Source organism: Scleropages formosus, chromosome 9, assembly GCF_900964775.1.
Source record: "Scleropages formosus chromosome 9, fSclFor1.1, whole genome shotgun sequence".
Taxonomy (NCBI): Eukaryota; Metazoa; Chordata; class Actinopteri; order Osteoglossiformes; family Osteoglossidae; genus Scleropages; species Scleropages formosus.
In genome coordinates this window covers 9,595,370-9,610,666 of record NC_041814.1, presented here as the reverse complement: position 1 = coordinate 9,610,666, position 15,297 = coordinate 9,595,370, and the positions used below count along the sequence as shown (strand labels likewise).

General features: G+C 40.1%; 1 protein-coding gene across 1 annotated transcript in view; it reads right to left on the bottom strand.

Annotated features, from left to right (window-relative positions):
• The window catches only part of faf1 (Fas (TNFRSF6) associated factor 1), a 79,450-nt gene that overhangs the window by 31,825 nt on the left and 32,328 nt on the right, over positions 1-15,297 (bottom strand). The window contains exons 7-8 of the mRNA XM_018726804.2: positions 10,480-10,585; positions 1,683-1,769 (exon numbers count right to left, since the gene is read on the bottom strand). Coding sequence (XP_018582320.1) covers positions 1,683-1,769; positions 10,480-10,585 — 193 coding nt within the window. The remainder of the gene's footprint in view (positions 1-1,682; positions 1,770-10,479; positions 10,586-15,297) is intronic.

Sequence of the window (15,297 nt, the reverse complement as noted above, 5' to 3'; positions counted from 1 at the left end):
CTGGGCTAAAGTAGGACTGATATTGCAGCAAGTCTCTATGCATTCAATATATAGCCATACATGTCTCACTAGGACCCATTGTCTTCCTACAGGTTACCCAACCGTATAAACTGCAGAAGGTCAGCAAGGGCAAAATATGCAGATAACCAGACAGAAAATTGGTTTATTAAAACGTAAGGACTATGGGTCCAAACTAGTGCTGTAATATCCCTCCGCTATTTCACAAGGAACACAAGCTAGCAAAAGTACTGGAAGAATTTGCAAAACAAGGTTTTATAATGGTCTCCAGTGATTAAAAAAAACATAACTCGCAGCCTAAACCAAATTGCCAGTTTACAGTATTGTTAGTCTTCAAATATATTTTAATGTAAATACACAATTTCCCTTGTGGCCTATTGTATTTTCCAAAATCTTTCATTCTATCTCCATTTCTGTAAATAAGCAATTTAACCTTATCTAAAGAAAACTATCATTCAGCTTCTCAAAAAAATACATGTAATGTATTTCTTGGTTTTGCAAGAAAGCAACCAGACTGGTTTCAGTGGTTACAGATTACAAAAGTACAGGATGCAATTATTTTCCACTCAAATTGAACACAGCAACTACATTTTTTAAATTAAATTGGGTGTAGAAACTAACGACTTTAAAAAAATACAAAAATATAAAACATTGAGATTATTATTTTGAGGTTTTTCAGTATGAACAAATATGCAGAACTAGAAAATAAATCACACTGAGGGGCCAAAAAAAAAAAAACAATACAGCAGAAGGAGATTGTAGTCAATTGAACTGATGCAGTACAGCCTTCTCATATATTAAAATCACCCATAAAACTAACAGTAACCAGGGTAAGCTTCAAAAGCTCAGTTCGGACACGAGAGAGTATCTAACCTACTTTGTTCAAACAACTTACGTCTGGACAACGGACAGTGAAAATGGAGCAGAACAATCAAATGAAGTGAGCAGTTCAACAGGAAGATGGTTTTCTTTTGTGGAAAATCCAATTAATTCATATGCCAATTTTTGTCGAGACTCCTAAAGATATTTGCCTTTTCCCTAGTCATTGTTTCATAAACTACATTTTACATTGAAAAGAACAGCAAAAAGACTTTACAGCTGCCTTTATAATTACATTCTCCATAAAATCCCTTTCTCCTTTATGTATAAAATAGAGTTAAATGAGAAAAACCAAAGGCAAAAGAACTGGTTTCTTGAACCTTAAAAAGAGCTCCAAGGAGGTAGAAATGAAAGTTAAGATGAAACTTTCACCTGGAAGGCTTACTTTGTTGGGTTAGGAGTGCCAGCATGCATCTTTCAACAAAATGTTGGATAAATCTTATATTTTGCCTTCAACCTCATTTAAACATTGTATGTGTTATTTTTATTACCAGTTTAGCCTCAGAAATGTTCTTTTTGTCCCATTTCTATAGGGTCAGTGTCTAAACAAAAAGAAAAATCTTCATTTTGAAATCAGAGAGCTTTCTGTTACTGAGACTGCACTGCTAAAAACCTTTGCACAGGTGATGCTTATTCTGTGAAAAGAGGATTCCAAAACTTGTTGCTAGAAGTACAGAAAAGTAAAACATATCCAATGATGAGGTAAAATCATCAGAAAGTGACATGCCTGACACAGAAGCTACTTTACATGCAAGTAATTTTTGTACAGGGTGCCATCTCCTCACCGAATCATCAGTGACGGTAGCAGGCCAACCTTCCCACTGCTGGTGCCGAACAGGAATGTTTGTTAGGTCCGAGATATTCCTTTTGACCTGGGAAAGACAGTAGGAAACACATTTTAACACAGGACCCTGTAATAACTACGGTAAGTAACTCTTCACATGGAGAAGTTTCTTTTTAGTGACACACCACCACAAACTCAGACAAATATTACAAGAAAGAAATGTGCATTCAGTCTATTCAGTCAATGTTAATGCCAGTGGCGCAGATTAAGGGAAGTGCACTCTTTCTATGCAGTAAAACGGAGGGGAATGGGGTGGAAGCAGCCATGTGTTATTTGCATTCCGCAAATGCCGCGCGTAATTCCCAGGGACAACAGCCCCACGCTCTGAAATGAACAGTATTTCTCTTCTCCCATTGAGGCACGGTGTATCTGCACTCAATAACACTCGGTACTTTTAAACAGTTAGAGGAGCCCGCCGTCGCAATGCATCCCTCGCTCGCTCTGTTGGTTTAAAACCCAACGCCAAGCTGATGTGTGAAGGACGAGGGTGATCAAAGCGGGCGACGTCCGAGTTTGACGGGCTCCGATGCGAGTGCAATACCTCTGCAGAATGCACCACCCTGCGGGTGGAGATACTGATGCAGAGCAAACGGGCCTTTGTGGGGCAAATCTCCCTCCGCACACGGCCAAATCCCCTCCAAATCACACAGGGATGAGGGGTGGGGAGGAGACTTGGTCCTGGGCTAAACACTTGGTGGCAGTGCATACAGAAGCAGAAGCTTTCAAGAAATGATCTACAGGAAAAATAAAATTAAAAACAGTGCCATAACAACCACAGAAAGGTGTTGACTGCAGACCACGTGTCAGCGTTGCACAAAGGTTTCGGAAGGTCTTTAAGTACTGAACGTTCCAGCATGTACAGTAGAGAAAATGCAGCAGCCTGCTCTGCTTGACTTCCACAAACTCCAACTGCACCGACAAGGCCAAGCATATAGTGTTTCTGATATGAACCTCAGAGCATAAGACAGCTGGTCCCAGTATCATGTCAGTCGTGCTAAAACCCTTGAGCAATCCTTTGATCAAAGAAACCTAAATACACATTACAACACTGTAAACCCTGTGATAACCCTGAGCAGGGTACTGAAGTATAGGGAGGGTGGAAAGATGGGGTGGGGGGGAGATGAAGAAAGTTTTTTGGTAGAGCTTAAGGAATAGGAATAGTTAAGGTACCTAAAAGACAGCCTCAGTCCTCCTGCACCTCTCTCCCACACAAACACACAAAGATTGCCTTTATGAAGTGAGACAGGGTCAACTGTGGTGGCGAATGTTATTAGAGTGTAATATCTGTGTTTGACCAAGAGGCTACAGGGATTTTGCCAGAGAGAGCTGACCGCCAGGCAGCCGTAAACACCAGCGCTCGGCTGTAATGAAGCGCTGCGGGTCGTAGGTCGCGGCAGCCCTGGAGAAACAAGAAACTAATGTCAAGCGGAGGCAGCCGTGACAGCAGCCCACACCTCCAGCTCAGTGCCCAGGCTCACCCGACTGAACTCGCCTCCTTCTCACCCATCCCCCCCACCCAAAAAAAAAGGGGGGGGGGGGAAGAAAAACCAACCCATTCCTTCACTCAGTTTTGTCATTAAATTCAGGAGAATTTTTACATTATCTGAAGGTTGCGGCTTAAATGCAGAGAGCCCCGTCCACAAACACACACAACTTCACAGATAGTCACCTTTACAATATTTGTAAAAACTATCAGCTAAACCTTGTAAGCATGTAGTGTATATACATAAATGCAAATGAATATGAATGCATGGGAGAGGGGGTGGCATGGTGGATTTGCCCGGTGACCGCTGTGTAGCGGGTCTGGGGTTTGAGCCTTGCGACGGACTGGCATCCTGTCCTGGGTGCGTCCCCTCCCACTTGAGCCTTGCACCCTGTGTTGCCAGGTAAAGCTCTGGCTCGTCGTGAGCTCGCTCAGGACAAGCAGTTGTTGACAACGGCTGGATGAATGGATGGATGGATGGTTGAAATGTGAAAGCATGTGAATAAATGTAAATTACTGGTCAAAGGATAAAATACGAGAAACAGCTAGAAACATATCCCAAAGCTACAGCAAGACACATTAGGGGGATGCATGAATATCTAACAAGTTTGACAGCGCAAAGGTTTCAGACACACTAAACCAGTATCATGTCATCCTCAAGAATAAAAGTGTCTTTTTTAATAGATATATAAATATCTTACAGATATTTAAACATAATAGATTTTTATTTATTAAACCACGAATAACTTCTCAAGTGCGTGCACCCGATCTCCAGGAACTAACCAACCAAGTAAAACCATTACAAGTTGAGACATTAAAACCCAAGAATCTAACAACATCCTCTCTCGATCCAAGCCAGAGATATTCTGTGCCAAGCAGCACAATGGAGTTTCAGAAAGTCTTACTACAAAAATAAAATGTAAGCATACAATCCTGTGCGCTTCCAAAATAAACTAAAAGTGGAAACAGGAAAATGTATTGCTTATTTCCCCTTTTCGTTAAATCGTAACGCATTGATTCTTTCTGCCTTTTCCATAATTGAGAATCTGTTCTAAAACTTCACACCAGAACAAACCAAAATATGCTCTGGGCTTCAAAAAATGTTTTCAAAACTTCTGCAGGAGTTAACTAAATGTTACAAATGTTGTAAAGCTATAGGTATTAAAGCCTAAACAAGCCAAGTTTGCATTTTAAATACATTACTGATTCAGCTACAGTGAAAAGCATTTAATGACTGTAATGGACATTACAGCGAGATTCACTCAAAGAGTGTGATAAATCAATAGGGAATTGTGACAGCTTGGCTGTAAAGCACTGTGTCCACCTTCAACCTTCCCATACAACCTCACAGATACAGTACATATTGATCTCACCAGAGTGACATGCAGTGTGCTAATGAACATCTATTAAAACCAGCTTTTGGTTTTCTTTCCCTAGTTACACTGATTAATAATTCTGTGGCCCCAACACTCAAGTATCACCAATATGAGGCACAACTTGAAAAAGTGGTCCAATAACAGTCATTGAAAGTAATTTCAGGCCACTTACGATTCAATTAAATTTGCTGCAGTAGGCACTGACATTATGAACAAACAAGTCATTTTTATTGTACTGCTTGACATGTTTCGAAGAGCACACATGGTTTTCACAACTTTTAATTATTCAGATAATTTATCGGTGCTTGCTCCGTGGATTAAAAGAACCTATATACCATAAGAATCAAAATAAGTGAACCAGTCAAATATTTAGAGTATTAATTTAGTAAAAAGTGGACTCCTAAAAAAAAATACAGATGAAAATCACAGAACACACCACGTTCTTAGCAAATCATCTATTATCTCATGCTGCCCCCTATTGAGCAAAAAACGAAAATAATCTCAGGAAACATCTCAAAAAACACAAACCACAGGTCGGTGCAATTTTGGCTTACTATTACAGTGCATTTGTAAATTAAACAAAATTAAAACTACTCAAAAATTCTAAACTCTACAATTTCTAGAAACGAAACTGAATAGTGGTTTCATGATTATTTCATTTCCTTCTGTCAGCTTATTTTAAATAAGATGTTGGGTAGATTTATTAAGTATGTTCCATTATCACCGTAACAACATTCTCAACATTACACAGACTAAAAGGGACGAAAATGGGACCTACTACTGATCCTGTCTTTTCTCAAGCCAAGTAATCTGTGGCTAGGGTAAAAATCAAAGAAGAAGAAAAAAAAAAAGGGGTGTCGTTAAAACAGTCACAACCTTACCAGCACCAGATGCCACTCATTCAGTCTCTCACTTGCCAACCCCCCTCTCTCTTTTTGTGCTCTGCTCTCCTCTCCTCTCCAGCTGCAGAGTGAAAAACTACGGGGCTAGAGAAATCCCCTGAACAACTTGTCTGGTCACGGACGTGCCGGCCCCATCGGCCGGTCCTATTCTAGCCGCCACTTTCCTGGCAAACATTTGTTCTGCAGCTTAGCACGGCCCCCGGGTTTGGGCTGGGAATGCCAATGACGGCCGAGGCCCTGAGACCGGAGCCCTGCAAGTGCGAGGTGTGCAAGAGAGGCAGGCCGTTCCCTGGGAGCCACTGGGCAAAGCCAGCCTTTGGCAAAGGCAAACAACAGGACCGGACTGCCTCATCATTGATATGCACAAGCAGAAAGCAAGGGCTGATCCTCCACTAAGACAAAAGCACAAGAAGAGCTGGCTCCCATTCAGAGCCATGGACACACTGCAGCCAAATGAAAGGAAAGGGATCCCACTGAACACGGGGCATCTTTTTTCCTAATATACTTCCAGTCCTATTGCACTTTTTCATTTTCTGCGAGGACAGTCAGTACTTTCAAAAACTTCCTCATTCATCACAATTTCTACATTCACTGCAACATATGTAGCAATGTGGAATTGATATGCTTAGAGAAATCATACCTGATGAGCTCATGTCCACACACAAACACACACAGACACTGGGTAGGGGCTCATTTTCCCTTTGGAGGCAGCAGAATGCCTGAAGACAAGCAAGTGAGCGGACAAGTGTGGGGGCCCGTTTGGTAGCTCTTTGTCCTTTCTCCAGGTCCCCCGCCAAGTCACTGGCACCACCCCCATGCCATTCCGCCCCACTTACGCCAGGGACCCCTCCCCAGCTTCTGTAATCCCAACAGAAACACTTAAGGATCACAGTAGGCGCTCATCAAAACCATCTGCTGGGGAAGGAGAGAGGCCGCCGCTCCACCGCTGGTGTATTAATCTCTTCAATTAGCACCATTACAAACCCGTCAAGTAGTCTGATTACAGTAATGGTCACCAGTTCCATCCAGGCGCAGACTGCGCAGAGGAGTGGGATCCTACGAGAGAGGGGGGGAAACCCCCCCCCCCACACACACACACACACACACACACACACACACACACACACACACACACACACACACACACACACACACACACACCTGTGTAGCCAGCATCCCATACCAGACCCCAAAAAAAAAACTCAGTGAAAAGCAACATTCAGACTAATGGCCATGAGTTTGACCTTCTGAATTTACAGGTATAAAACTAATTACATGGTTTGGTGAAATCAGACAAACTAATGTATTTGCTCATTTAGTTAAAACTTTCTTCCAAAGCAAACTTACAGTGATTTACCCATTTGTACAAGAGCGTCATTTCTCCCAGAGTAACGCAGGGTAAATGCCTCTCTCAAGGGTACTAGAGCAGTACGTGAGATTCAAACTTGGATGCTTCAAGTTGAAGCAGGCAACTCTAATCACTTCACTACCTGCTGCCCCTAATAATTAAGGGTGAACTGTTAGAAACTGGGACAAGTTTAAGTCTAGGATTTTACTTACTGTCTTGATTGATACGTTAAAGTGGTTTACTGCACCTCCCATAACTGTTCTTTAAATTCCTATTGCCTTAGTACCTTTACTCTTATCAGCACGTTTTATACAGTGCAGAAAATTATCAGACAGAAACGTAGCAAAGATGTGATATCAAACACTACTCAATAATTGTACTCTGATAATTTTGCAGGAATGTGCCTTGCCATGTTGCACAGAAAATCAGAGATTATTCGAGGTTTTCACTATTGTTATGGCCATATACAATATGTATGTGTAATTGTACACGCACAAAAACTAAGAGGAGGTTAAAAACTCACGAAAGAGTTAAAACCGTAGCAAGCAAAACTCATGCACTCCAGACACATCTGAAACAATAAGTAACTAACATAAAGAAACCACACTCATCACATGCTGGATTGGCTTCAAACTGGCACCTTCTCAGCTCTGGTGTCTGTGAGAAAACACTTCAATGCAGCACCAGCTCAGCTGGATTAAAACAATTCTGTCAGTCCATAGGGAGCTTGTTACAGTCAGCGTGGACCAGACTACCTGCTGTGAATAATTAATGAAGCATTTTATGTCCTCGTGCATCAGTTATCAAGGACTGAGAGGGCAGACAGAGAGTGGAAGAGGCTGTGGAAGCAAATCTCCTCCCAGAAATCTATGCACAAATTATGGAAGCTACAGTAAAGTTGGCATTTGTTGGGAATGACAGGACAGTAGCACCTTGTTTCAAGAATACTCACATCAGTTAGACCCTTCTGTAGCAGACACTGTAATAAATGCTGGGCAAACACGCGGCCTGTGTCTCCGGTATCTATGAATATTTCATCTGCTCCCAAATCCAGTGTTTAATTTCAACATGAGAAATTAAGTGCGGACCCACCGTTCTCTCCACAAACACTCCCCCCAGTGCATCTAGCAAATGCCAATTTGTCTTCAGATCAAACAGCATTTGAGCCATTTAGAAGTACACGACTGTGTATCCTGAAAGTTAATCAAGGAAAGGAAAATGAGAAGTAGTACAATTCACAGAGAACTTCTCTGTCAAGTCAACTGCTAGAGAACTGTAAGTGACAAACCCAGGGTGATTCTGCAATCACTGCTGAAGTGAACAGATTCAGGAGATACTGCGCCTCGTCACTATATATTCTTATGACAGCGAGCCTGTTTGGACTCCAGTTGCATTTTTTTCCACTGTAAGTAAAAGGTTTCTTATACAGTACATCAACTGCCCATATCAAAACAAAAATATACTCAAGTTCATATCTTACTGAGACTATTGATTGTCTGGAAGAATAAGCCACTTCATCTTGTACAGAATACATAAAAAGTAAAAATGTTAACATATGAAATACAAACACTGCGTACACAAACAATTATAGCATGATCTAAAGACAGCTTTGGTGACTTTAAAACAAGGAGTCATAGGTACTTAAGATACCTACAAAGTAGCTCCAGGACAGAAAGGTCGAGAATTATCTTTCCATAAGGTAGGAAAAAAATTGCCTTGCGGAAGAAACCAATTAAACAAACCTCATCAGTTAATTTAAATTTAAAAAAAAAAAAAAAAAAAAAAAAAAAACAAAAAGTTCAACAGTGTTAAATTGGCCATTTAGCATTAGCATCTTAAAGTGGCTTTAAGACAAGCGCAGAGTAGGGCTCTTACAGTAAGACAAAGGCTGTCATCTGTCACGATGGCCCTCCGTCCTCAAACTTATGATCCAAACCATCTTTTACATGCTCACATCCTTGTACAGAGGATGAGCATTAGTTTTTTTTTTTTTAAAAAGAAAAAAACCTTTCAAATTAGTATGGTGAATATTTCAAATAATTCAGTTACTTTTATTACAACTAAAATCAGTTTCAAATAGTTCAGAATTACATAAAATTTGTCATTACTATTATTTATCTTTTAATGGTCTTTTTGGCACTGCTTTGCTCCAGACAGTAGAGAGAGTAGTAGAGTAGAAATAGCAATAGCAAGTAAAAATGAGCAGCTGCAATTAAGCCAGTTCTCTAAGAATAAATATTTCATTTTATCACCCAACATCACCAACATTTTGCTGAAGTCTCCACTTCAACCACTGAAGAAACCACAAGAATATTCAGATGTGAAGGAATCTTCCAAACCCAAATATTTTGCATTAAGAAGTGTCAAGGCAAACTGTGCCACATTGTCTCAAACTTGGCAAAACACCATTTTCTTTACACAAAGAAAAGGTTCTGCTTAGTCAAAATAATTTCTAACACTTCATCTGATGAAAACTTTGTCATTCAGTGTCTATATTCTGACTGAGGCTACTGTGTGTGTAATTCTATGGATATTTTTGGGTAGTGTGAATGTTAATCAGAACACAGGCCAGTCTCCAGTCTTTGACAGCTTTTACTGAGGAATACACGGAAGTTTATAAAAATGACAATTTGGGGAGAAAACTGAAGACAAATCATTAACTTGTTGCATACTGAGTGGACTTAAGGTGTGTATGTGACCTATGAGTAGGCCCCATGAAGAGTTTTACATGACAAGCAATATTAGTAATGAGAACAAAAAGAAGAAATTTAATAGATGTCAAAAAATTAGTCAGGCAGCAGGTTTGTTTCCAGAGAAGCATCTCAGCCTTTCCTGTGTGTAAAAACAAACAACATACAATATGGCCAGGTGACATTTCCACCCCTTTGATGACTCCCCACCTCAGACTTTGAGTTCCTACATGTGCAGGGTTAACTTGTCAGGTTGAGACCTGAAAGCTCCTGTCCTTTATATTCCCTGACTCTCTGATGATCACGTGCTAACCAGAAGTGGTGTCCAAACAACCACCTGACTGTCCCAGATACTATACACAAACAACATTTTTTACCACATTTTGTAATGTCAGAATGCCCAGGAAGGGTTAGCTCCCACTGCCTTTGGGCTGCCCCACAGTCTTCCCCCTCCTTGGCTCCTCTGATCCATTGTATTATGAATTTTTATCCACATTGCTTTAACTGCATATTTTTGTATCACCTCTACGACTTGTAATTGTTATCACGTGTCTTTTGGATTTAGATTCACCTTTTATTAAGTGCTCTTGAGGAAATCAGTTGGCAAGGGGGTGACACACAAATGAACTGAATTGCATTAGATTTTTCAGGAGAACCTCCTATCCAATATTTTCAGACTGTATTAAGAATTGTGCTGCATGCAATTAGTCACTATTTTGAAAGAATAAACAAATAATCAATCCCCCGTAAGACACAAGCATCCCAAGAAAAAGAGGTTTGTTTTTTAAATTCATTTTGATTTCATACAGATAAAAATAAGACAAATGACGAGGACAATCTAAACTGGCAATGCATTAACACAAACTGAAGAGAACCCAGACTCATGCCTTGCCTCCTCTGCTCCTTCTTGAGGACAGTATAGAGTGACCTGCTACTCACCTCCTGGACGGTCCTGCTGCCAGGGAAGTTGAGGCTGTAATCCCGCTGGGCCTCGCGGTGGCTCACAACCAGTAGGAAGTTTTGATTTAACGACTCCTGCAAAGCACTTGTGAAGGAGACAGAGAGAGGGGGGAAAACACGCGTCAGTGTCAAGCGAGCAAACGTGTTGCGACTCGTCCCAGTCCCCCTCAGTCCCGTGGGGGGATCCGCACTACAGGCGGCCGACTCGGTCCAGGCAAGCCTGATCAGACAGCTGTGCAGCAAAACTCAGGCCAGAGGGTAAAGTATACGCGTGCTATCATTCTCCTTCTCACTGATCGACACTGATATAGCACTATTTCTATGACCGTAGCAGCATTATTAACAAAGATGTAATCTACAAAATACAAACAACTTGAAAAAAAAAAATCCTTAAGGTTTGCATCAGTTATTTAATATTTGCCTGTTTTTATTACGGGGCAGCAGGTAGCATAGTGGTTAGAGCTGCCATCTTCAACTCAAGAACTCATATTTGAATCCCACCTTCTGCTTTTATACCCTTGAGAAAGGTGCTAACCCAAATTTGCCCCAGTTGGGGGGGGGGGGGGAAGAGAACCTGTACAAATAGGTAAAATCACTAAGAAGCCCATCATGAAGAATCAACTAAATGAGAAAAATACAAACGACTGCACAGAACAACTGCGAGTATACCAGAGCACGCTTTGGACCACTACAAACCTTTCAAAAATGACAGTTTGACGGACATACTTTATCATCAAAATATTTTAAAATGCACTTACTGGCTAAAGGTTACATATGTAATTTCTCAAAACAGACTTTTTTTGTATTTAAAAAAAAAAAAAAAAAAAGACTTTAATAAATTAAATTAAATCAGTTAATGACTAGAAGTGCATTTGGTTTTTCTGCAAACGTTTGGTCAGCTCTCTTGAATACAAATCTGCAGCTCAACCTGCCCCGGAAAGCATATCAGAGTTCAAATTTAAAAAGACTAAAAAGTGAAACTCCCAATTAATATGTACTGCACACAATTATCTAATCATCGCCTTAAACAAAGGAGATTTGGCCAAGCTTATGTTAACAGAAGCTCAAATTTACTGTAATGACAGTATATTTACACTGACAAAAACAACGAGATCAATATGTAAATGTAATGTTTGTTGTAGTTAACACGGAAAATTGGAAGCGTGCAGGCACAAGGGATGCAGATGCAAAGGGGAATGGACAGGGTGGACATAAGGGTGGAAGGTGGCCTCACACCTCATTAACACTAACCCGATTCAGTGTATTCTTTCAGGTTTGAACCATTCATAGATTCCCAGCTACACTGTCACTGTAATTAAATAGATGTTTGAAAATTAGTTTTGTCCAATTCCAGAACAACACAACTGTATAACAGAAGTGTTCTGTGGCAGAACAGCACTGAAAGGTTTAGCCCCCTGGGGCACCTGTACCTTCCCTTTAGCCCATGTTGCACTGAGTTTGAAACCATTGGAGTTTCAGCACACCAGCTGTAACTGTACCTGTATAGACTTAACCCATTGCGTGCTTTGAAGAAAACCTTCTACTAAATGAATAAACACAAGTGTAGGTAAGGAAGGCCATTTCCCATTATTCCACTACCACCACCTCCACTACGAGTGTTATTCATTGCAATTTCTTGTCTCACTAAACAGTGCTGGTACCCTGCATAAATATTACAAAGAAGCTTATTTATTTAATAGGCATTAGAACAGAAAAATAATCACTCACTCTAAGACTTCAGTTACAATTGTTCAATTAGCAGACGCTTTTTACTACATATTTAGCAGACACCTTTATCCAAGGCGACATACAATGCTAGATACACTAAACTGAACACCCTAAAATCATTTAACTCTACAACTGAGAAATACACACAGAACAATTTAGTTACAAATTCTCATGAAACATCTTTGGACTATGGGTGTAAACTGCAGCACCTGGTGGAAACCCACCAGAACAAGAGGAGAACGTAAGAACTCCATATGGACTGAGAGGGGATCAAATCCACGTCCGATCATGCTGCCGGGTGTGGTAGGAAGAAAATACTCAGTTCGGCAAGACAGTCAGATTGCAGAAAAGTCCATTTATTCGTGCGCGCAGACGGGTGAGCCTCCCAGAGAGAGTCACACCGGGACAAGCAGAATACAGATATTTATATAGTCTAGGGTGGGGTTAGTAAATTTCCACTAATATAACTGTTAGTTCAGCCTTGTGCCTTGTCCTTCTTGTAGACATATGGGTAGGCTAACTCCTTTTGATCCCACGAAAACAGTTTCTATATGTGATGTTGCCACCTTATCTTTGCGCAGCAGCAGACCAGGTGCAGTTATTAGTGTGGCCTTGCATCTTCAACACTGGGTATATTACATATTCTTGCAAGCAATTATTACACACAATCCCTTATCCATAGTTTAAAGGCGAAAAAAGAGCCTTACAAAAAGTAAAATGAACAACTGATGAAATTTTCTCTCACACGAGATCCCAGAACTACACGGTGTGCTACGTGCCATCAATTATGTTTAAAGTACTATAGGTCAAGATGAGAGTAAGAAAACCTGGTTTTTGTGTGGGAGTAAACCTGAGAAAGTCTTACAAACTCAATATTTCTCAGTGTGTTGCACTTTTTCCCTATTTATATTATCCAGATTTTTGAAAGAATTCAGTTAAACAGACTGAACAACTGAGGAATAGAAACTGAGTGAAGGGGGGAGAAGGGGAAAAAAAAAAAAAAAAAAAAAGGAGCAGACAATATCAAACCTCTTCATAGAGAAGAATTTTGAAAAACAGGCCATCCACAACAGATTGGTTTCATGCTGAGATAAGCCTCCTCATTCTAACTGCGCATCCCTTAGGTACAACAGAAGAACAGGCCTTATTAGAGTACTGCTGCCAAAAATAGATGAAAATGTGTAGAATGTCTAATTTTGTACTGACCGTTGGAATTCCAAAGTTGAAAAAAATTAAACTCCTAAACTGCACCAGGCCTGAGGTCAGTCTTGACAGAGCTCAATGGCTATAAACAGGCTTTTATGTCAACTCAAGTGTCTCCACCGCCGCACCATTCCTACTCCAATATGGCGGTCTTCCATGGTGGAGCTTTCAGTGGTCTGTTATTCTGTCCCAAGACTAATCAGCATATTAATTGTTAATAGTTTCCACTGCAAGGTTTGCCAAGAGACAGACAGCATCTGTGACAGAGCCTGAACTGTATCTGCACTGGGATAAACTCTTACGAAGTGATGGGCTGAGGAAGGAGGAGGGAAGGTATGAAATAAACACCCAATGTGTAATGACTCATTTGTATTTTAAAGTCTGGGTTCAAATTAAAATAACCTTAAGTAAACAGACATCCTGGAGGCAATAGAAGTAGATGAAGCATATTAAATTATTCATCACTCTCCATTATTTATGCAAGAGATTAAAGCTTTCTGCATAACTTGTTGTAGACTGTCAGTCAACATAGGCAATGGAGGAGGACTGCTGGGCATCTTAACTGCATTTCTGTAACTAAGGTACCTGGAAAAAAGGACTTGCACAGTGTCCGTAACTACCAATTTATTTAAAATCTTAATCGAGAACCTGAGTGTTTGACAGTAGTGTGAAACAATCTGATTAGTTTCTTTTAGAAGTGGAGATATTTTTATAGTAATTGTTCACTGTGGCTCTTACTGGATCGGTCCTGTTGCTTTAAAGGACATCAACTGAACATCCATCGTGTGTCTATCGTATTTGTTCATATGGTGGAAAGAAACCACCTGCACTTAATCACACGTCTGCACTTAAGTCTCTCTTCTCACTAATGCAATGCATACATCGTATTTTCTGAGATGTACGTCGCTTTGGAGAAAAGTATCTGCTAAATGAATAAATGTAAATGTAATGTGAATGTGTCATCTTCAAGCAGTGCTTTGGGGATTCAAAGCTGAAGTAGCACTCTGAAGCTCAGAGAAACAAAGCATAAGGCTGAAATTCACGCAATATTATTCCTGACCCTTGTGGCAGCCACTCCTTTTTCTGAAAAATTTATTACGCTCATCATGAAAGTTAGTCTTGTAAAAACAAGAGGAACATAATTTAGGGATAAAATGTCTCTAAAGAGCCAGCAAATCATGTGATTTGACCATAAGTTGCTTTATAATGACTGGTTCAATAGTTTTCAAATTCTGTACAATGTCTTTTTGCCATCCTGTGTCTCACTGCTTCCTTGCATATTTGCTTTTCAGCATTTCTATTTTATATATAGTATAAAGGTACAGATGAGTATGAGCTATTGTTCAGTTAACAACAAAATGCAATTACACATGTACAGCAAAATAAACGTGAATGTCTAAAATGTATTAGTCTATCTAAAACCTGCAGTGAATTTTTGCTTCTAAAAATATCTTATGCTCTGACTATCAGTCAATCCCGCGACAAATAAAATTATTGGAGTAATTAAAACCTTCAGGAAAAGGCAGTGTGCTTACCATAGAAGCTGCTTGCCAGTATTTTTAAGCGGTACCCATTTTATTCATGCATTTGATGAGATATGGATGATATTTAGGTAGATGGAAATATTTTAATCATGCACCAGACTGAGCTTTCAAGTATTTATGAAATATTCTGACCTTCTAGTTGAACTAGCCAGAAATGTGGGAGAGTGGGGAGGAGAAAAAAAAAAAAAAAAAAAAAAAAAAAAAAAACTATAAGACATAGTTAGAACATGAATCTCACCAGGAACTGAGTTTGTGGAGACGCAAATAAAGGATGACAGTATCTCATTATCTTTGCCTTCTCACTGAACCCACATTTTTTTCT